The sequence below is a fragment of the Bicyclus anynana genome, chromosome 27 (genome assembly GCF_947172395.1).
Source record: "Bicyclus anynana chromosome 27, ilBicAnyn1.1, whole genome shotgun sequence".
NCBI lineage: Eukaryota > Metazoa > Arthropoda > Insecta > Lepidoptera > Nymphalidae > Bicyclus > Bicyclus anynana.
The window spans coordinates 1,706,897-1,730,931 of NC_069109.1; the positions used below are offsets into that span (position 1 = coordinate 1,706,897).

A 24,035-nucleotide genomic window follows, 5' to 3' on the forward strand; every position below is an offset into this window, starting at 1 on the left:
CATCCAACGCTAGACGACATTTGTTGGTAAGTTCATATACAGGGTGCTCGGGAGTACGAGTGTTAGCGATTCGTTGGCAAGATCAACCTGGTGCAGCACATGCAGCTGCACAGTGAGGCTCGACACCGGTGCACCGTCTGCGAGAGGACATTCACACACCCATCCAACGCTAGACGACATTTGTTGGTAAGTTCATATACAGGGTGCTCGGGAGTACGAGTGTTAGCGATTCGTTGGGAACGAACGAACGTAATATATATTTTTTTTTTTTAAAGAATATTTGCCATATCTTTTATAATATGACCAATATTCCCATTCCCATGGGACCTTGGAGCAAAACATAGGATACTTTTTGATCCTAAAATAAAAATAGAAGGGGGTGAAATAGGGGTTGAAAGTTTGTATGGAAAGTTCTTTCATTTTTTAGAGTTACTCTTTTAATTGTTCATCCTACTAATATTATAAACGCGAAAGTTTGTGTGCATGTTTGTTACTCTGAAACGCCGAAACTACTAAACCGATTTAGTTGAAATTTGGAATGGAAATAGATATTACTCAGGTTTAATACATAAGTAATTTTTTATCCCGGAAAAGTCCATGGTCCCCGAGGGATTTGTGAAAAACTAAATTTCACGTGGACGAAGTCGCGGGCGTCTGCTAGTACATAAATATATATTGTATTAAAGAAAAAACTGTGCATCTGTGCGGTCCGTTTTGTAGCCTATTATTCGGATCACTTTTTTCCGGTGATTTTGTAGGGACGTAACCGATCTATAGTATAAAATTATCATTGTTTAAGACCATTTCAAAAGTGTCAAATCAAATCAAATCATTTTTTTGCTAGAATGTGGTACATGTCTTAAAATTATTGAGTCACCTATACATTCAACTGATTACAGTATGCAAGATTTTTACAATTAAAATGTTAATTTCAATAATTTATCCTAATAACATAATTATATTTGATGTGAAAATTTACAATAAAAATTTCAACCTAAATTTAACATATATTTATTACAATTTTTACTATCAATTTTTATTATAACCTCTCTACTCAACTAGCCTATCCTTTTCCACAGACCCACTCGGCAGATACGAGACCGTACCATAAATGCAATGTTTGTGATAAAAGCTTCACGACTGTTAGAGGGAGGAACCAGCATGTTCTGCATGTTCATAGCAACGTACCGCGACCGAAGAGAGTCCGCGCCCCGAGACCTTCATAGTATCATGACATATGTCAGACACGACATAGACACTAGCGAAGAGTCGTAGGATTCAAGCTCTAGGCACAATTCCCTTAATGATTCCCAGACACATGTCAAACACGGCATGGACACAAGTGACTCACAAGAGTCACAAGATCTCTTAATGTATTAGTAATATTGAGAGACTAAATTATCACTATATTTAAATAAATTAGTCCTCATAATAATTGCCTACGGACTACGGTTCAGACAGTTAAACATAGGAGGAAAAACAAACATCCGACGCGGCCGAAGAGAGTCTGCGCCCCGAGACCTTCTTAGTACCATGACATATGTCAGACACGACATGGACACTAGCGAAGAGTCGTAGGATTCAAGCTTGGCACATGTCCCTTAATGATTCCCAGACACATGACAAACACGGCATGGACACAAGTGACTCATAAGAGTCGCAAGATCTCTTACTGAATTAGTAATATACACTAAAGAATCAATTTTTTATTTTTTTTATTTAATTAACAAGTCCATAAATTAGTTCTCATAATAATTGCCTACGGACTACGGTTCAGACAGTTAAACATAGGAGGAAAAACAAGCATCCGACGCGACCGAAGAGAGTCTGCGCCGCGAGACCTTCTTAGGACCATGACATATGTCAGACACGACATGGACACTAGCGAAGAGTCGTAGGATTCAAGCTTGGCACATGTCCCTTAATGATTCCCAGACACATGACAAACACGGCATGGACACAAGTGACTCATAAGAGTCGCAAGATCTCTTACTGAATTAGTAATATACACTAAAGAATCAATTTTTTATTTTTTTTATTTAATTAACAAGTCCATAAATTAGTTCTCATAATAATTGCCTACGGACTACGGTGCAGACAGTTAAACATAGGAGGAAAAACAAGCATCCGACGCGACCGAAGAGAGTCTGCGCCGCGAGACCTTCTTAGGACCATGACATATGTCAGACACGACATGGACACTAGCGAAGAGTCGTAGGATTCAAGCTTAGCACATGTCCCTTAATGATTCCCAGACACATGACAAACACGGCATGGACACAATAATTGACTCGCAAGAGTCGCAAGATCTCTTACTGAATTAGTAATATTGAGGCACTAAAAGACTTTTATTTTTTTAATTTAATTAACAAGTCCATAAATTAGTCTTCATAATAATTGTCTACGGACTATGGTTCAGACAGGTAAACATAGGAGGGAAAACGATTGAAGAGGGTCCGCGCTCCGAGACCTGCTCCTTAGGACCATGACATATGTCAGACATGGCATGTATCTTAATATGTATTAAGATTAAAAAATAATTTTGGTCATATTTAAAAAAATACGAAGCTGAAAGCCTAGACATACATTAGACACAATTTTAACACGAGTGGCTCACAAGAGTCACAAACACAGAAGGATATATATTTTTTTAATTTACTTAGTTAAGGACACAGATTAAAGAATAATAGGCATAGAGCCCATGGAACACAGCCGTTCCAAATACTAAATCCAAAAACGAATACCTTATCGAGTCAGTACGATACGAACCGTCGCATCAGTAACTTTTAATATTATTCAAGAAAAATGGCGTCTTATGTTTTTAAATATTTTAACAACTGTTAACAAAAACTAAAGAAATAAGTTGGAGTATTTTTTTATCCGTTGATTATTATATTAATTTTGTTAAATTTTGAAATACAAATTATGAAAAAAACTTTGTATATGCGAATGTCAAGGAGACGCGTGACGTTTGTTTTTTTGTATAAAGATTTCACCGGCTTGTTGTAAAGACTCATTCTGGATCATTCTGTATTCTGTGATTAAGGAAAAAAGATCCCAAAAATATATTTGAATGTTTTATGAAATACACTTGTGTTTTAATATCCCTTATCATTTAACCACTTCTACTATTACTTTAAATACTTAGTTATTTACATAGTACTAAAACACATACAAGTTTTTTAAAAAAAAATGTCTATCTTTTTGTCCGGGCTAATATTTGGAACAGATTATATAGGACTTGAAAATGAGGAGATCCGCAGAAGAACCAAAGTCACCGACATAGCTCAACGTGTTGCGAAGCTGAAGTGGCAATGGGAGGCACATAGTTCGAAGAGCCGATGGACGTTGGGGTCCCCAGGTGCTGGAATGGCGACCCCGCACTACAAAGCGTAGTGTTGGTCGACCCCCCACCAGGTGGACTGACGACATCAAGCGAGTCGCAGGGATTCGCTGGATGCAGGCGGCTCAGTATCGTGATGTTTGGAAGTCCCTACAAAAGGCCTATGTCCTGCAGTGGACGTCCATCGGCTGATGTTATGATGATGATGATTTAGCAACATAAAAGCTATTTCTTATTCCGGAGAAATCCGTGATATTCAAGTGGAATGGTGTAAGACGAAGGTACGTTAAAATAATCGTGATTTCGATACCGAGTAACAATTTTTTTCTCTCAAATTCTCAAAAAATTCTTAGTTTTGTTTTACTGGATTGGTTTTTTAAACTATTTTAAGCATAGATTTACGAGTCGCTACGAGTAATTTTAAATGTTACATCAATGAAAAAATAATCAAAAAATCTCCTTTTTAAATTGCCGCTTATTTAGTTCAAAAATATTTCGTTTGCGGAACTAGTAGCGCTACAATGTCCAACGTTTTCTTAGACCATTAATAACGTTTTCTTGCAAAGATTACAGTGTATTTCTTCATCAACCTTCACTTCTTGAAATATATTAATCTTTGACACGGCGTTATTATAAAAAAATATAGGTTGTCAAATATCTAATAATCTGTGATACGACCACAGAACAGAACACTAATTAATGATACGACACGTCAAAAAAAAAACGTATTATTAGAACTGTTTGTTTGGTTTTGTAAAATAAAAATAAGAATCCCTTTAATAATTCAGTGCTATTTGTTGTCATTACTTGTATAAACTTTAAATATTTCATTTGTACGATAAATTTAATTAACGGTGTCATTCCTGCGTACGGTGGTTATATTGTAACTATTCTAAGTAATGTTCGTGATTTTCTTTAATTATAATACTTTTACACTTAAAGGAAACAAACTTAGAACATTGTCATGAAGCTTTAATGCTAGCATAATATAGAATACCCAATGATTCTGTGTTATGTTCTACTTTCATCATTATGGAGCTAAGCATTACAAAAAATAATATAGGGAGAGTGAAGTCAAGTCAGGATGTATCAACTGCAAATGTAAGTGCTTTTGACAATATTGTAATCATCACTATGCTAAAGAGGTAAAGCTTGGGATGTTGTCAATGATATTAAATACTGTTAGATGTGAAAACTATATATACATGAATAAATAATGGAATTAAAGACAAATCTGAAAAGAAAGACTCATTATCTCCTTACCCTTATTCCATTCAAGTGGAAAAATATGTCAATCTTTTCCATTTGTCTCTATTACTCGTCAACTCATCATCCACTCCTTTTACACACATGTCCTCTTTCACACAATCCAACCATCTCTTCTTTGGCCTTCCTCTCCTCTTATGACCTTCCACTTGCACATTTAACATTTTTCTAGTTATATGACTTTCCTCCCAACGCATTACATGTCCATACCAAGCTAACCTTCTACTCCTCAATTTTTCTGTCACTGGCGCCACCTTCAGACTTCCTCTTATATACTCATTCCTTATTTTATCTATTCTTGTCACACTGAAAAGAAAGACTGCGGGTGTGAAATTGTGCGTGCGGGGAAGTGAGGTGCATCAGTCGTGGGTTTTTCATTCATCACTACACGGCTACAGCACTATTGAACGTGTGGGCTTCTGTTTCCTTGAGAAAATCTGACCATCGGGTTGGAGATCTACCTTGTAGCAGATCATCCACATTTCCCAGAATAATGTTTTCCAAGTGGTCATTACCACAGAATATGATATGTCCAAACCAACCAACATGCTATCATGTGTAGAGAAATTGACAAAATATTGTCCATTGTTGTTAAAATTGTCCCAGTTCCATATTTTTTAAAGTAATGGAAGGGATAGCTGTATTTCCCGATGTACTGCCACAGGTTGAAATTTGTCCATTTCAAATGGACAAATTGTTAGCAACACTGATCTGTCAAGTAAACCATTCAATGATATAGTGTTTGTCCACAGTTCTGCTTGATATGCTTAGCAACGGATTGTAAATTGTACCCCATGGGACAGTACAATTTGGGAGAGGCTTACCAACACTTGACTGGAAAATTGGTAAGTAAATAATAATATTCAAGAAATAGACTATGTTTATTAATTTATTATGAATCGCAGCTAAGACTTATGTGACATAACGTCAGAGTATGCCCCAACCAGTTGCAGCAACAACAATTGTACCATAATTTTGTGGTAGAGGAAACACCGTAAGTAAGTCCCAGGACTTGTGACCTTGGGTATAGGCTTAAGGAATTTCTTGACAATCAATTAACATTCCCTTCTCCACTTGTGTGGACAAAACAGAGGAGGTGGTAATTTATAAATATAACTTTGTAGGATTCCATAGTCTACATATTTCGCAATGTCTGTCCTATTCAGTCAGAGACTATTATTTTATCTAAAATAAATTTCAGCTTCTACATAACTTTGCGCTGGAGTTTTGCACAGAATGTGCACAGAGATTGCTAAACTGTAACAAGTTTAGAGACAAGAGTTTGAGGAGTTACACTTTATTGATGGAGCTATGGAAAAATAATAATTCTGTAAGCATTTTCACTATCAAATCCTGCAAAATGGGGTTGCAGCTAGCTTTACCATGTCAAAAAGTCGAAAAAATAATACTATTAGATGATGGTGATAATAATTAGTTGAAAACTTAAAATTCAAGTTATGTGGTTTTCAAACGCGTCATGCTATGACCAAGCTCTATAACATCTGGTTTTTGACAAAATACAGTATTCTTTGATTTTATAGACTCCTGCCAGTTAGTAGATCCTTGATGTTTTTTTAATTCTTTAAGTTGAGCTAACTAGCTCAACTTGTAAAGTGTATGATTAATGTTTTTATTAAATTATTTAATCTTTGCTTAATTAATGAAAATCTTACACTAGTTCAAAGAATATACCCAAAAGAAATTAAAAAGTAAAGGTTGCCTGCTTTCACACTGCAATTGTGGGGTTGCCAGATACAAACAGTTAATTAAAGTTAGATAAATATCATCACTCGTGTTAACATCATCAGATATTTATTCATCTATAGCGTGGGTTGTGTGTCGCTAATATAAAAGTCTTGATAGATCAAGTAGGACAGTGAGTGAAAGATAGCGAGATGCACGGAAGAATGTTTATTACAGCACAGGCACAAGTATAAAGTTCACAAGAAAGAGTAGATACATAGAACACTAGAAACTATAGCTATTTAGCAGATACGTAATTAAACAGAATAGGTATGCGCGCGAAGTATAGCCGAAAGCAGACTTGAGACTACTCGCCGCGCCGCGCACGGCACCGAGCGGGCCGCGTGCGATACCGTTAACTAGTAGCCTGTGTGCGTCGCAGTGTACAACGCACGCACACTAAGGCCGCGCGCTAAAATCTAATATATTAAATAATTACATTGGCTAACAACGCATATTTATGTAAAATGTAATGTTAAAGAAATTTAATACATTCAAATGTAATATAACATATTATAGATATTTAATAAGTTTTAATTATGTTCCTATGTGATTAAGCTATGCAGTACAAGTATTTACGCGTCCGCCACATATTCCCCCTGGCCAGACCGTAACTACGGTCGATAGAAGTCTGGGAATTTAACGCGACGTCCGCTTCTTGACACTTTCTCTGGTCTTTTGGTTGCCTCTGATTCTTCTTGTCTTCGTCTTTGCTCTGGTTTATCTGGTGATTGTTTTGCTGGACTTCGGTTTATTTCCGGTTTAGATGGGCTTCGGTTTTCTTCTGGATCTGCTGGACTTCGGTTTGTGTCTGGTTCTTTTGTGAGGTAAGCCGGCTTGAGTCTATCGATTGAGATGTTGTTCGGTTTACCTCGTATGTTAAATGAAAAGAACTTTGGATATTTATGAAGGACTTCGATTGGTCCGAAATATGGAGGTTCTAGAGAGCTTCTAACGTGGTCACGTCGAACGAATACGTGAGAACACGAATTTAAGTCTTTCGGAATATAGAATGGCGAATTAGAGTGCCATGAAGTAGGTTTGGGACTAAGTTGGGTCATATAAGACCGAAGACGAGTGGCATATTGGGTTATGTCACCAGTGGTATAATCTTTTTCTGGAGACAGAAATTGGCCGGGTAGATGCAGTGCTTCTCCGTAGACAAGTTCAGCCGGTGTAGTCTTGATGTCTTCTTTCCACGAGTTTCGGATTCCCAGCAGCACTATTGGAAGAACTTCCGTCCACTGGCTGGACGTGTGACACATAATGGCTGCTTTAAGCTGACGATGAAAGCGCTCGATGATGCCATTAGCAGCTGGATGATAGGCTGTAGTGCGGAAATGATGTGCTCCGATTAACGTGGTGAGGGTCTTGAAGAGCTGACTCTCGAAGTTGCGACCGCGATCTGTGGTCACTCGGGCAGGGCATCCAAATCTGGCTATCCAGCCGGATACCAGAGCAGCTGCACATGTTTCCGACGTCATATCCTTTATGGGAAACGCCTCAGGCCACCGCGTAAACCTATCGATGACTGTGAGACAATATCTGTAATCAGAAGATGGGCTCATCGGGCCGATTAGGTCAAGATGGATATGGGAGAATCTGGAAGAAGGAGTGAGGTAAGGAGAAATAGGAGAGATGGTATGGCGAGAAATTTTACTAGTCTGGCATTGCACGCATTGCCTAGCCCACTCTCTACAATCCTTACGAATCCCTGGCCAAACAAAGAGTTGTGAGACCAGTCGTACAGTAGCTGAACTTCCCGGATGATGAAGATTGTGAAGCGAGTTGAAGACTTGTTTCCTTAGCTGTGGTGTTACGTATGGACGGGGTTTTGAAACCGATGTATCGCAGTAAACAGGTAAGTTACTGTTGAGAGTAGCGATTTTTTCTAGCTTCAATGTGGAGCCATGGAGAAGTAGGTCATGCAGTTCAGGATCTTCTTCCTGAAGTCGTGCAAGTTCCTCGAAGTTAATAGCTGCTGATACCTCATCAACGCGAGACAGAGCATCTGCTACCACGTTTTCTTTTCCAGGTAAGTATCTTATGTCCGTAGTGAACTGACCTATGAAGTCCAGATAGCGAAATTGCCTTGGTGACTGCTTGTCTTTATTCTGCTTGAAAGCGAAGGAAAGTGGTCTATGATCTGTCCAAACTGCAAATGTTCTTACTTCGATCATGTGCCTAAAGTACTTGATGGCTTCATACACGGCCAACAACTCGCGATCGTACGGACTGTATTTCTTCTGCGAGTTGCTGAGTTTGTGTGAGTAAAAGGCTAATGGTTGCCAAATATCGCCTTTTTTCTGCTGAAGTACAGCACCTAAAGCAGTATCTGATGCGTCAGTTACTATAGCCAACTCAGCTGATGCATCTGGGTGAGACAAGAGAGTAGCTGTAGATAAAGATGACTTGCAGTCTTCAAATGCCTTCAGTAACTCTGGTGTCATGTCTACTGGATGAGATCCTTTAACTGTAGGTCCAGCTAAAACTGCGTTTAATGGAGCTTGAATGTGAGCAGCGTTTGGGACAAAACGACGGTAAAAATTAATCATCCCTAAAAATCGTCGTAGGGCTTTTACAGTCTTAGGAACCGGGTAGTTTAATATGGCTTCGACTTTGGACTCTAATGGCTTCGTGCCTTCAGATGATACACGATACCCTAAGAAGGTTACTTCAGGCTGGCCAATACAACATTTCGATGAATTAACGATAATGCCGTAATGCCGCAGACGTTCGAATACCTTATGAAGATGGTTTTTGTGTTCTTCTGGAGAGGATGAAAAAACCAAGATGTCGTCTATGTAACCGTAACAGAAGTCCAATCCAAGCAAAACTTCGTCGATAAAACGCTGAAAGGTCTGCGCTGCGTTCCGTAAGCCAAAATTCATGAAAGGGAACTCAAAAAGGCCAAATGGAGTGGTAAGGGCTCCTTTAGGGATATCCTCTGGATTTATAGCGATTTGGTTGTAGGCTTTTACTAAGTCTATTGTCGAGAAGATGTTACAACCGGAAAGTTGGTAGGAGAAGTCATGAATGTGACGGATGGGATACCTGTCGGGTACAGTTCTAGCATTTAATGCTCTATAATCACCACAGGGTCTCCATCCATCGTCTTTCTTCTTCACTAGGTGCAGAGCCGAGGACCAAGCACTCTCTGATCGTCGAGCAACGCCACTTGCAAGCATGTCTTCGAACTCTTTTTTAGCGATTTGTAGTCGAACAGGATCCAGACGACGAGGTTTACAAGAAACTGGAGGTCCTGGTGTCGTCCTGATGTGATGAAGCGTGTTGTGCTTAGCCGGTATATGTGTGCCTGGAGGTCGCGTGATTTCTGGGTACTCGCGTAATATCTGGTGGAACGGAGTTTCTCCAACAACAGCTTTTACTGATGCGATATCCTCCAAAGATCGAGCGTGGGCTGCGGAAACTGAGAGTGACGTCACATTATCAATAAGTCGTTGGTTTCTGCAGTCAACAAGTAAGTTATAGAAACTTAAAAAATCAACGCCGATTATGGGTCGTGATACATCCGCTACAGTGAAACTCCAGGAGTAGCTTCTTCGTAGTCCAAGGTCTAGCTGAAGACGTCTAGGGCCATAGGTATGAATAACCGTGTTATTAGCTGCTACTAGGTCATACTTGGATTTTATACAGGGCGTCTTGACTGCAGACCGGGGGAAAACACACAAGTCGGAACCAGTGTCTACAAGGAACTGCATTTTCGAAGTCCGGTCAGTGATGAATAGACGGCCTGACGTGGAAGGGCAGTGGTTGGCCGCTACTTGCGACCGCCCATGGAGTTTTCCGCCTTATACGAGCAGGGCTGCTTACACTTTTGCGCCTTGCTGCCAAATGTGTAATGGTAGAAACAGTGCGGGTGGGATTCAGGTGGTTGACGGTGCCTAGACCGGTTATATTCTCGGTGTCCTGGCCGTGAGCGTGAGCGTGAACGTGGGCGTCGGTTTCTGTCCATGTGAGTGACAAGGAGAGCAACTTGCTTACTGAGCTCGCTTACCTGCCTGGCTACGTCATCATTGCCGGGCGAAGAGGTACTGGCAACCTGATGGGGAGACGCAGGTGCTATCTCGTGAACTCTGTCCGCTATTACCGCTAGCTTGTCTATTTCTATGTCACCTATCTGTGACGCTATTACCGTTTGGATGTTTTGTGGCAGGCGGCTCGTCCATATGCTCTTTACAAAGTCCGTAGCCCCCGATGGACCTGCCAGGTTCTGAAGATGGCGCAGGAACTGAGAAGGCTTGCGGTCTCCCAGCTCCTCGTGGACCAAGAGTTGTTGTATCCTTTTTTCCTAAGAAGCTGAGAGCCGATTAATTAATTCACTTTTAATTTTATCATATTTGTCGGTCGCCGGCGGATTGGTAATAACATCTTTTACTTGAATAGCGTACTTGGTTTCTAGTTGCGTGGCCACAAAGTAAAATTTCGTAGTGTCACTAGTGATTTTAGATAATATGAAGTGTCCCTCTAGTTGCGCGAACCAAAGCGCTGCCTCGTCTGGACAAAATGGCGGGCACCGTAAAGTACCAATCTTTGACACTTCTTCAAGGCCACCGCAGTCAGCTTTGCTGTCTACTTTGTCTTGTGACATTTTATTATTTTACTTTTAGAAAATAAAAACGCTCACCTCTTATTTCGTGGCCCCACCGCACTGTAATATAGGTACTCACTGTTACGTACGAATGGTACGCACGTCGGGTTCACCAGTATAGCGTGGGTTGTGTGTCGCTAATATAAAAGTCTTGATAGATCAAGTAGGACAGTGAGTGAAAGATAGCGAGATGCACGGAAGAATGTTTATTACAGCACAGGCACAAGTATAAAGTTCACAAGAAAGAGTAGATACATAGAACACTAGAAACTATAGCTATTTAGCAGATACGTAATTAAACAGAATAGGTATGCGCGCGAAGTATAGCCGAAAGCAGACTTGAGACTACTCGCCGCGCCGCGCACGGCACCGAGCGGGCCGCGTGCGATACCGTTAACTAGTAGCCTGTGTGCGTCGCAGTGTACAACGCACGCACACTAAGGCCGCGCGCTAAAATCTAATATATTAAATAATTACATTGGCTAACAACGCATATTTATGTAAAATGTAATGTTAAAGAAATTTAATACATTCAAATGTAATATAACATATTATAGATATTTAATAAGTTTTAATTATGTTCCTATGTGATTAAGCTATGCAGTACAAGTATTTACGCGTCCGCCACACATCTAATATGTCAAATAAAAGCTTCATCATTATCAACCCATATTCGGCTCACTGCTGAGCTCGAGTCTCCTCTCAGAATGAGAGGGGTTAGGCCAATAATCCACCACATGCTTGGTTTTAAATTAGTTTGTAAAATGGTGGTAAACAAAAAAAACCCTGACTGAGTTTGTTGTGGGCTCTTCTCGGACCATTTTTGAATTTTGAATTTGGATGAGGGTATATATAATCAGAGGCACAATTATCCGCCCACTTTATTATACTCACGTCATATAAGTAGGCGGAAAATTGTGCCTCTGAGTATATTTCTAATGCCAGATCTTGAACCATAAATATGACATTTTTGTCGTTGATTTTAGTTAACCACACAAGATATATCAACAATTAACAGAGCAACAAACAAACTGACAACAAATCTAAGCGCCAAAGTATTTGAACCTGACCACTGTGACTCACACTATGTACATCATCAAATTGAACACATCAAAATAGAAATTGATTGTGAACCAAAAGTTGATGTTAAACCAAAAATAGAGGCAATAAATGATATTAATAGTGATGATGAGTTCTTAAATGATGATATTGACAACGATACAGATTTTCTATACAATGCACACAAAATAAAACAGTTCAAGATTGATACAAGAAAAATTGAGCGATCTGGCAGCGATAGTGATGTAGAAAGAATAATTGATAAAAAGAATAGAAATGATAGTGAAATAGTAATTGTAGATGCTGCCAAAATAAAGGCAGTCAATGCCAAAAAATCAACGACAAATACGAAAAAACGCAAAGCAGCAATGAAAAAAGAGAAAGCTGCCCCAAAACCGAAAAAACAGAGGACAATAAATGAAAAAGAACGCAAAAAACCAGTTAAATCTGAAAATCAGGACTATTTAAAGTATTTTGTAGTCACAAAGTTGAGTCATGAAGAACAACTGGCTACAATACAGAGCAGGAAAGAGGCAGATAACTTTAAGAATTCTCTGTACAAATGTATGACTTGCTATAAAGGGTTTTCTACTGTTACTACATATAACACACATTTGGAGAAACACAGTGATGTAAGTATTTTTTTTATATATACAGGATGTCCTGTAGACATACTCTACAGGATGATAGCTGATATCAAGGCCAACGAAATATATGTTAGCCGAAATTTTACGGTTTTTAAGTTATATTGATTTTTCTTCATAATACAAAAATCCAAGTTTCAATAGTTAAACCAACTAGTTTCAACTATTGAAACTATTTTTTTTGTACTACAATTTTTTTTCCATAAAATGGGCTAATACTTCTTTTTATTTTAAACGTTTTTTTTTTGTATATACTTTTAACGGCCATTGTGGTGTTTCCGAAATCCTTAGTCGGTAAACTATATAACAATATGATAATACATAATTACCTTTTTCTTCGAAAAATTCCAGAAATATGGTCAATTCGTGTGCGAGATATGCGGCGTCCGCTGCAAGAAGAACTGCAAACTACGCGACCACGTGGTCAAGAACCACAGCCAGCGATACAGCTGCAACACATGTCCGCTGGTCACCACGTTTAAGTAAGTTTCTTTTAATGACTATGTGGTAAATCTATACGTCGTAGAGGTAGTTGCGAGAGGATTACCAGCAAAATCTCTCTATAACTTGCTTAAAGACCTTGGCCTCTCTAGAAGTGCAGCTAGTTCTATATTAGAACAAGTATCCAAAGCTGCTCTAATAGGATCTTACCAAATGTGTTTAGGCAGGGAGAACAACACGAGCGGAGCAGGGGAGTATTAATCGATTGTTAAAAAATTCCTTAACCCTACACCCGTCGGTCACAAGTCCGGGATTCTGCTCGGCGTGTTTCTCTGCCACACGATGGCCTTTGCACCCACATGGTGAATCCATGGAATGCTAAGATATTAATCTCTCAACTACTAGTTTTATATTTTAAGGATTTCAATATCACGTGTCTCAAACAGTAAAGTAAAACCGGCATACTAGAGATTTTCTCAATTCTCTGCGTGTGTGAAGTCTGGCAATCCGCACTGGGCCACCGTGGTAGACTATTTTTCATTCTTTCATTCTGAGCGGAGACTCGTGCTCAACAGTGAGCTGAATATGGGTTGTTAATGATGGAAATTGTTATATTTCAACAATACATACATACACATATACACATAGATACACATCACTACTCAGCTCCAAAGTAAGCGTATAGACTGTGGTACGGGTACTAAGATAGAGTATTTTATTTATTGGAAATCATCATCATTATCATCATCATCATCATCATCGTCATCGTCATCGTCATCGTCATCGTCATCGTCATCGTCATCGTCATCGTCATCGTCATCGTCATCGTCATCTTCATCATCATCATCATCATCATCATCATCATCATCATCATCATCATCATCATCATCATCATCATCATCATCATCATCATCATCATCATCATCATCATCATCATCATCATCATACAGTTTTTGAAATAATTCTTATTTTGAAAGTGTTATTGTAATGTTTCAGAAAGACAGCGCAGAACCACGCTCTGTGGCACGATGGAGTCACGTACAAGTGTGAGCTTTGCAATGAAGAATACAGGTCGGTATATACTCAGAGGCATAATTATCCGCACACTTTAACATGACGCGAGTATATTAAAGTGGGCGGATAATTGTGCCTCTGAGTATAGATATTGTCGGCTGATAAATTACTCGATAATAATCATTCGTGTAGAAACCGAAAAGGGTGTGTGTCTACGCTCGATTATAAGCGTATGCTCCTCCCCCCTTGTCGTTCATTTGCAGTCTTCCATTGCAGTTGAACGCACGCGGGACTTTTAGCACATAGCATTTTAGCGGCAGCCTTTGCTACACGACGAAGTTAACCGCGTGTGAATGTCAAAAGACAAATATCTGGACACCATTTTCGACCCCCACATTCCACATAACCTTCTCTTCTCATTGCCCGTCAGCTAGGGCCAACCAGCCTAGATCAACTCTCGACCTTACCCGTAAGTAGTTCAATGCCTATCTGACCAATTCTTTGAAGGCTTTCGATTCGCGTACAATCGTGGGGAAGCTGGAGGTTTGCCAAAAATTCTCAACTTTTTTTTTTTTTATAATTCCAGTAAAAAGACGTCATATCTATCCCACCTGCGTGTCCGTCACCCTACCGACGTAGTGTGTACGCTGTGCGGCTTCTCTTTCGTGAACGCGCGCGGCCTGCGGATGCACTGCAACCTGAAGCATCGCTCCCTCGACACCGCGGTGAGCTAACTTCAACCCCTATTTCACCCCCTTCTCTTTTTATTTTAGGGTCAAAAAGTACCCCATGTTTTGCTCCAAGGTCTCTTTTACCATTAATGTCTCCATTCATGTCGTTACCAATAAACCCTGAGTGGCAGAGAATGACCTTGAGTGAAGTCACGCACTTGTGAATGATGTGTGTAGGGTTAAAGGCGCCTTTGACAGATATCTAACACACTCCTCTTCCACTCAAGTCACTCCCCGCCTATCCCATAACAACCCAGGATTAGTCCAACATAGGTGTGGACGGATCGAATGCCACGACAAGAATGAGCTAGATCGCCCGAGCGGTCTCTTATATCGCCAGCAATTGGTCTCCCACTACTCCCAACTTAGCTTCGTACTATTTCGACTCATGACGACATGCCGACTGTGTGTGTGTGACTAATATTCATATTGATCGGTTCAGCCGTGTAGCCGTGAAATGGTAACAAACAGACTATTATAGGACTAAAAGTCCTATAATAGATTACAAAAATAAGAAAACTAATGTCGAACAAAGGTTATGGTTAAAGGTTATTAGGTTAAAGGTTATTCACAATACTTGTCAGGACAACTTAATTAACAAACCAACTGTAACCAAAATAATACCCTAGAATGGCAGAGAATGACCTTGAATTGAAAACCTTTTTTTTTTTTCTTGAGAGGAGTCACGCACTTATGAACGATGTGTGTAGGGTTAAAGGATCCTTTGACTGATATCAAACACTCCCCTTTTCCACTCAAGTCACTCTCCCCGCCTATCCCAAGTGGCCCATAAAGAATTACACAACAAGAGATGTGGACGGCTCGAACGCCACGAGCACACTGAAGGCAACACGAGATCGAGCGACGTCATATACGATCCGTCACAGACTACTATTTCCTACACTATTAAAAACATGTAAATTTAAAAGCGGCGCGCGATAACAAGACATACAGACTTACTTACTTTTGCATTTATAATATTAGACAATTTATATTTTCTATTTCAGAGTCCCTCGGGCCCCCTCTGTGAGCCGTGCGACATACGTTTCGTGTCTCACAGCGCGTACAGACAACATTTGGACGTGTCTCCCAAACATAGCAATAGTTCGTGAGTACCATCTTCCTACTAATCCATAGAACATTTTGTACACCTGATTACTAGTTCATTTTTCGTGAGTAGCTTCATCTCGATGAGACGATCAACATTTTTATTTACGAAAATTCTTGATTCTGGTAGCTGACTTTATTTTCTTTAAAGTTTATCTATACTAATATTATAAAGAGGTAAAGTGTGTAAGTTTGTAAGTTTGTAAGTTTGTAACAATTTTTTGAAATGGGGTAATCTTCGGAACTACTGGTCCGATTTTAAAAATTCTTTCACCAGTAGGATGCTACGTTATCGGGGAGTGCTATAGGCTATATTTTATATTTCTATCATATATAACTACTGAGTTATCGCGGGTTTTCTCTTACAGGTCGGACCGAAAAACTTACTTATTCGCATGCGCTGCCTCAACCATTGCGTATAACTGAAATAAATGTATGGAGGCTTTTTGAACCTTTAAAAGTTCTACAAAAAAGTCCGCGACACCATATATCCATCTTTTATATTTTAGCAGATATAGTACCTAAAGTACTTTAATAAATTATTTAAATTTTAAATTAAGGTTTACGTCATTATTTACACAACTAAACTTAAATCCTTATCAAAATAAATTATTTAATAATCACAAGAATATTATGGAGATAAGATTTGCCCTTTACAGTATGTTAATTACTTAAATAGTTTCGGAGATAATACAAAATTTCTAAAAGACGCAGAAATTCCGCTATATGACGCCCCGCGCTTTCATTTACGTAGTTCCCGTTCCCGTGTGAATATGGGGATCAAGCATAGCCTATGACATTCGCAAATAACGTAGCTTTCTATTGGTAAAACAATTTTCCAAATCGGTCCAGTAGATCCAGAGATTACCCCCGAAAACCACACAAACTTTACCTCTATAGTATTAGCAAAGAAGTAGCTTGGGAAAATATAGTCTTTTGGTCATTGCACCACGCACAAAAGGCTGGACCAATTTTGCTGAGGGTAGGGATAGGATAGGGGTAGGGAAGGGGTAGGATAGAGGTAGGGTAGGGGTAATTTAGGGAAAGGGTAGGGTAGGGTAGGGTACGGATAAGGTAGGGGTAGTGTAGGGTAGAGGCAAGGTAGAGGTAGGGGAAGGCTATGGAACGTATAGGGTAGGGGAGGAGTAGGATAGGGGTAGGGTAGGGTAGGGTTAGGGTAGGGGTAAGGTAGGGGTAGGGTAGGGTAGGGTTGGGTAGGTTTACGAGCAGGGTAAGGTAGAGGTAGAGAAGTATACATCAATTTTTACGCGGACGAAGTCGCGGGCGTCCGCTAGTCTAATATAAATCTGAACGATTTATATTCAAAAAACTGGTGGACTATTTGTTGTATAAAAATATGCTAAAATATTAATATAAGGGGGTGAAACAGGGGCTGAAAGACAATACACACAATGGTCTTCATCTTCTCTTATTATATTTTGGGATATCTGTATCTCACCTGTAACAAGTAATTTAACTGATTAGGCCAATGTAGGGTTCTCTGGAAATTGACCTCACGATTTCTCCATAAATTGTTCTAATTTATGGACAATTTTCAGCTCTGTATCAATCATTCATTTAATTTGGGCCTGTGTTTGTATTATTATTTGTATTATTTGGACCTGAGATTGGGTTTCTCTTTTAACAGAGAGACAGTTTGAACTTAGTAGTGTCCGCTAAGAACGGATTTTGCTACATGTCCGGATTAAGGTGGTCTAAGGTCCGCTAGTAATACGTACTGTTACATCCCTAAATTCTATATTCGTAATGCAGAGCTGTGACACAGATATAAATGTTCTGTCAGCAATATATATGCTTTATAAACCGTAGCTCTGCCTCTAAACATTCAGTCGTTCTGGTGATTAGCCGAATTGCTGTCCAGCTACGGACCTGGTTTATGCCCGCCGGTCTGGACTAAGTAACAAGGCTAAGCCCCTGGTAATACTAGCCGCCTATAGACCCTTTGCAGGTCCTCGCGAGTCGCGAAACGTAGTGATCCATAGTAATAGAGTTTGTTGTCGTATTTTGAACTATAGTTAAATTATAAACAATAAAACTCAGTTTCAGTTAACAAAGTGTTTTTTTTTATAAACACCGAGAAGCCGAAACTAACAGAACACATTTAATTATATCGTTACAACTGTCAAATAGCCAACTAAAAGCTTTTTTGTTCCTCAGTTTTCTAAAGAGGAACTGCCCTAAGAAGATATACGACAAGCAGTTTACTGTCAAAGCTAAGGATGACACCGACACAGTAGTATGCGAACAGGTATGTATAGACAATAGACATAGATCCATTTTTTTTTTAAATTTTTTAGGAGCCTATAATTTTACCTTTCCTTTAGCCTTTAACCGTTTAAAAACTATCAGGTGCACAGTACTATCAGTAAAATAATAAGTGTAAAATGAGATGTTAAATCATCAATACCTCTGGTATTCCACAAGGAAGTATTTTGGGACCTTTATCATTCCTAATATACATCAATGTCACTATAATAAATGCATGAAAACAATGAAATGACATTATTTATTTTGTTATTGCAGTGCAACATGCAATTCGAGGAGTTCAAGATGTTGTAATACATTTAGACAATAGACATAGATATTTTTTTGGAAGCCTATAATTTTACTTTCATCATTTAAAAGCTATCAGGGGACAGTGTACTATCAGTAAAATAATAAGTGTAAAATTTCACAAGGAAGTATTTTGGGACCTTTATCATTCCTAATATACATCAATGTCACTATAATAAATACTATATATTTTGTTATTGCAGTGCAACATGCAATTCGAGGGGTTCAAGATGTTGTAATACATTTAGACATTTTATTGTTTTGGGAGCCTATAATTTTACTTTCATTATTTAAAAGCTATCAGGGGACAGTGTACTATCAGTAAAATAAGATGTTAAATCATCAGTTCCTCTGGTATTCCACAAGGAAGTATTTTGGGACCTTTATCATTCCTATTATACATCAATGTCACTATAATAAATGCTATATATTTTGTTGTTGCAGTGCAACATGTAATTCGAGGGATTCAAGATTTTGTAATACATTTAGACATAAGACATAAATTATTTTTTTTATTGTTTTGGGAGCCTATAATTTTACTTTCATCATTTAAAAGCTATCAGAAGACAGTGTACTATCAGTAAAATAATAAGTGTAAAATTTCACAAGGAAGTATTTTGGGACCTTTATCATTCCTAATGTACATCGATGTCACTAAAATAAATACTATATATTTTGTTATTGCAGTGCAACATGCAATTCGAAGGGTTCAAGATGTACGCGTCCCACTTCAAGAAGTACCATTCAGACAAGAAGCGCACGCAGTACCCGCAGCACTCCGCGCAGCGGTTCCTGTGCGACCAGTGTGCGAGGTCGTTTAAGGTGAGAGGAAATTATGTTTATTTCGCGCCTAATAACTTTCCACTCGCGATGTACCTTTTATCATAAAAAAATAATTTAGCTGTAAACAAAATTACAGTTCTCTGAGCCAAATATTTTAAAATAAAAACTATTGAAATTTTCTATTTTTGTAAAACAAATTGATCATCATTGGTATTTCTAACAACCTAAAGTTGATCATTACTAGCAGCTTCCAATCGATCATCATTGGCATTACTAGCAACCTTCAATTGATCTTCACTGACATTACTATAAACCTTCAATTGGTCATCATTGGTATTACTAACGACTTATAGTTGATCATTACTGGCAGCTTCCAATGGATCATCATTGGTATTACTAATAAACTTCAATTGATCATCATTGGTATTACTAACAACCTATAGTTTATCATTACTAGTAGCTTCCAATGGATCATCATTACTAACCACGTATAGTTGATCATTATTAGCCTCCAATTGATCATTATTAGCCTTCAATTGATCATCATTGGTATTACTGACAACCTATAGTTGATCATTACTAGCAGCTTTCAATTGGTCATCACTGACATTACTATCAACCTTTAATTCATCTTCATTGGCATTACTAGCAATCTTCAATTGATCTTCACTGACATTACTATCAACATTCAATTGATTATTATTGGTATTACTAACAACCTTCAATTGATCATTATTAGCCTTCAATTGAAGCTTTCAATTGATCATCATTTGTATCATTGGCATTATTTATTTCTTTCTCCAGAACCTCGCGGCGCTGAAGGAGCATATCATTACTAGCAGCCTTCAATTGATCATCATTGGTATTACTAACAACCTATAGTTGAACATTACTAGCAGCTTCCAATGGGTCATCATTACTAACAACGTATAGTTGATCATTATTAGCCTTCAATTGATCATCATTGACATTATTTGTATTATTGTCATTATTTGTATCATTGGCATTGTTCATTTGTTTCCCCAGAACCTCGCGGCCCTGAAGGAGCACATGCTGATGCACAGCGGGCACAGGAAGTACGAGTGCGCCGTCTGCGGCAAGCGCTTCTACCTCAAGCACTACCTCGCGCTGCACGTCAGGGCGCACGGCGCGGCCGAGCGGTTCCCGTGCGCCGTCTGCGGGAAGAGCTTCGTCAACAAGGCCAACAGGACGCGGCACATGTGGGTGAGTGTTGAGTGAGCACTCTGCCGCGTTTTTTTTAACCGACTTCCAAAAAGGAGGAGGTTCTACGTTCGGCTGTATGTATTGTTTTGTATTAAAACGTCACTGGCTTGGCTCCGCCTTGAAACTGATCAGATGGCAGCACATGTGTAAGATGTTATTTTTTGCTTTTTAGTTTAGGTTAGTTTTTGACTTGGAAGTCGGTTAAATTTTTTTTTATTCTTTACAAGTTAGCCCTTGACTACAATCTCACCTGCAGGTAAGTGATGATGCTATCTAAAATGGGAGCAGGCTAATTTGTTAGGAGGATGATAAAACTCCACACCCCTTTCGGTTTCTACACGACATCGTACCGGAATGCTAAATAGCTTTGTCTTTGTCGGTAGGGTGGTAACTAGCCTCCCACCAGCCAGACCTGGACCAATTAAGGAAACGTCCATTGGCACAGCCGGGGATCGAACCCAGGACCTCAATATTAGTTCTTTATAAGTTCGAAACCCAAAAGGGGTGTGGATTTTCATCCTCCTAACAAGTTAGCCCGCTTCCATCTAAGATTGCATCATCACTTACCATCATGTGAGATTGTGGTTGGTGTTGATTACCCAATTAGCAGATAGTGGCTCTGTACAATTTTGGACCTTTACATATACAGGGTGCTCGGGAGTATTCAACATAACTACAAGGTGTAAACTACACTTACAGGCGCTGGAGCACAAATAATATTTTTTTTAACTAAAAAAATAAAAACTTTTTATGTTTTCATACAAAGTAATTCAAATAACTCCGACTATCCATGTAACACACGCCTTTATCTATCCTTGCATTATAAAATACGTAAAACTTTGCTACGTCATAATTATAAGGATACGTATAAGGGACACATTTTAAAATTTATATACAAAAGAAATATTTACCCGGAGAATAATAATTTTAGAACTCATGTTCCTTGAACATTTTAAATAGATGGTCCATTACAGGTCCACTCTTGTATCCCGTATCATTAAAATTTAAAAAATGCAAGGATTGTATTAAAATTTATTAAAGCGAATAAATATAACTAAATTAAAAGAAATAAATAAAACAAAATCCCCAATTTTGAGTTAAATCAAGATGGCGTCCATAGAGCAACTATGACATGACAATTGACAGCAAACGTCAAATCGACTACTGCATTGAAAACGTCATCTATCCGCCATTATTACCCATATTAGTGTTGCATTTCTTGAGAGACAATGAATATTATTTCGAGAGAATTAAAGTATATTCGTAGATTTGTATAATCAAAAATTGTTAAAAAAAATATCTTCTTTTATTTACGCTATGGTACAATGACTGATCCTGGGCTCCATACAATTTTGGAACATCTCTTTTTCGGTAAAGAACATAACCCGAGCACCCTGTATATTCCAGACTCACAGAGACCTGAAACCGTTCGAGTGCGCCGCGTGCGACAAGACGTACGTGAACGCGTCGTCGCTACGCAGCCACGTGCTGCACGCGCACCTCAAGCAGCCATGGCCGAAGAAGAGTCGCGGCCCGCGCGTACCAGCCCGCAGCGCGCCCGACGCCGGCTGTGACAGTACGTGGACTAAGGTGCACTTTATTATCTACTAGCGGACGCCCGCGTGGAATTCAGTTTTTCACAAATCCCTCGGTAACCATGGATTTTTCCGGGATAAAAAGTAGCCTATGTGTTAATCCAGGCTATAATATATCTCAATACCAAATTTCAGCTAATTCGGTTCAGTAGTCGAGGCGTGAAAGAGTAACAAACATTCATATCATCAAAATCATCAGTTTTCGCAAATCTCGGGAAACAATGGATTTTTTTCGGAATAAAAAGTAGCGGAATAAAATGTGTTAATCCAGAGTGAAATCTATTTCCATTCCAAATTTCAGCCAAATCGCTTCAGTAGTAGCGGCGTTATAGAGTAACAAACATCCAAACATACATACAAGCTTTCGCGTTTATAATATTAGTAGGATGTTTTAGCAGACGTATAAGAAAACTAATGTCAAACAAAGGTTATTCACAACATTAGTCAGCACAACTTAATTAACAAATCAAACTGTAACCAAAATAAGACCCTAGAATGGCAGAGAATGACCTTGAGTGGAGTCACGCACTTGTGAACGTTGTGTATAGGGTTAAAAACGTCTTTGACAGTTAACTAACACTCCCCATTTCAACTCAAACACACTTCTGAGTGTGCTAAAATATGTGTAATATAAAGTATAATCTATGTTACTCGCTGATAATGCAACTTTACGTTGGTGAAAGAACTATTCATTTCGGTTGAGCAGTTTAGCCAAGAAAGCCTACACACTCATGTATTTAACTCACATAAAAGAAATATGTGGCAATCCATTGCAAAATTTTTTTTTTTTTTTATAGTTCACTTTTGCCCCATATAATCCAATTCAATTTGATAGCTAATGATCCTTACTATCACCCCTTAACACTGCGGCACTGATATTTCTGTTCTTTCTTCTAGTGCAGTACGAGGTCCATCGACCTCGTAACTCTCGAAGACACTAGACGTACGAGGTCAATTGACCTCGTACCGTAGCTAACGTGTTAAATGGATCGCTATACGTTTCCAGTGATCCTGTATATTTCTGTTTCGCTTGTTTTATAATTATTGTGGTCTACAAAGAGTAAAAATAAAAATATGTTTGCAGGCTGATCGAGGTGACGCGGTGCCGGGGTTTGAAGATGTCATATGAGTACCGGCAGTGCAGATGTCATATGAGTACCGGCAGTGCAGATGTCATATGAGTACCGGCAGTGCAGATGTCATACGAGTACCGGCAGTGCAGTATAGTCGGATGCATCTATCGGCTGTGTCGCTTGGTGCAGTCACACAAGTCGTGTCATATGAGTACCGGCAGTGCAGTATAGTCGGATGCATCTATCAGCTGTGTCGCTTCGTACAGTTACACAAGTCGTGTCATATGAGCACTGGAAGTGCAGTATAGTCGGAAGCATCTTTATCAGCGGGCAGGAGACGCGGGTGGTGCCCCGCCACCGCGCCCATGTGTTACCGCTGATACCTAAAATTTTGTATTGCGCAGCTACATGCACTATGTTCAGAAATGTCATAAAGATGCATGCTGTTATGCCTTTGATTGAATAATATGATATTATATAAAATAAACAATTACTAAAATAAATAGTTTCATTTTATTGTAACCCATGAAGGTTAATATCCGTAATTTAGATGTTTGTCAAAAAATCTGTTTTTAAATCAGCTAGCCTATTCACTATTTTGGTCTTTATTATCAATCTATTAAAATAAAATTATCTATCTATACTTATAATAAATCTGTAGAGAGGTCAATTCTTACATGAAATATATTTCCAAATTAACTATCAGGGGGTGATTAGTGATCGATACTGATGCCAAAAATGTAATCAGTAAATTTTTTGTCTGTCTGTATGTTCGTTATAGAAACAAAAACTACTCGACGGATTTTAACGAAACTTGATACAATTA

The 24,035-nt window shown here is 38.9% G+C and overlaps 2 protein-coding genes across 6 annotated transcripts in view; both read left to right on the forward strand.

The window, feature by feature from the left end:
* The window catches only part of LOC112056969 (zinc finger protein 888), an 18,203-nt gene extending 15,115 nt beyond the window's left edge, over positions 1-3,088 (forward strand). For both annotated transcript variants that reach the window (XM_052890343.1, XM_052890344.1), the window contains 2 exons: positions 1-186; positions 1,080-3,088. The exon at positions 1-186 is cut by the window's left edge and continues 969 nt beyond it. The gene's annotated coding sequence lies outside the window, so the exon portion shown is untranslated. The remainder of the gene's footprint in view (positions 187-1,079) is intronic.
* A 950-nt stretch (positions 3,089-4,038) lies between these two features.
* Positions 4,039-23,712, forward strand: LOC112056683 (RB-associated KRAB zinc finger protein). 4 transcript variants are annotated; one of them, XM_024097145.2, is made up of 13 exons: positions 4,039-4,444; positions 5,362-5,454; positions 5,811-5,939; positions 11,951-12,655; positions 13,019-13,149; positions 14,105-14,179; positions 14,709-14,847; positions 15,861-15,961; positions 18,139-18,229; positions 19,222-19,356; positions 20,344-20,541; positions 21,949-22,117; positions 23,221-23,712. In XM_024097145.2, exons 1-13 carry the CDS (start codon positions 4,376-4,378, stop codon positions 23,223-23,225), a joined length of 2,040 nt encoding a protein of 679 aa, XP_023952913.2. In that variant the 5' UTR covers positions 4,039-4,375; the 3' UTR covers positions 23,226-23,712. The 4 variants fall into 4 exon arrangements, with proteins under 4 accessions (XP_023952913.2, XP_023952910.2, XP_023952914.2 ...); XM_024097142.2 differs by having other exon boundaries at positions 4,040-4,444; positions 21,949-22,131; XM_024097146.2 differs by lacking the exon at positions 5,811-5,939 and having other exon boundaries at positions 4,040-4,444; positions 21,949-22,131.
* Positions 23,713-24,035: the final 323 nt, after the last annotated feature.

Coding starts and splice junctions, on each gene's coding strand:
- LOC112056683 (XM_024097142.2), top strand. CDS start 4,376: ATGGAGCTAAGCATTACAAAAAATAATATAGGGAGAGTGAAGTCAAGT. Junction 13,150..14,104: donor CCGCTGGTCACCACGTTTAA/GTAAGTTTCTTT, acceptor GTAATGTTTCAG/AAAGACAGCGCAGAACCACG. Junction 18,230..19,221: donor ACACAGTAGTATGCGAACAG/GTATGTATAGAC, acceptor TTGTTATTGCAG/TGCAACATGCAATTCGAAGG.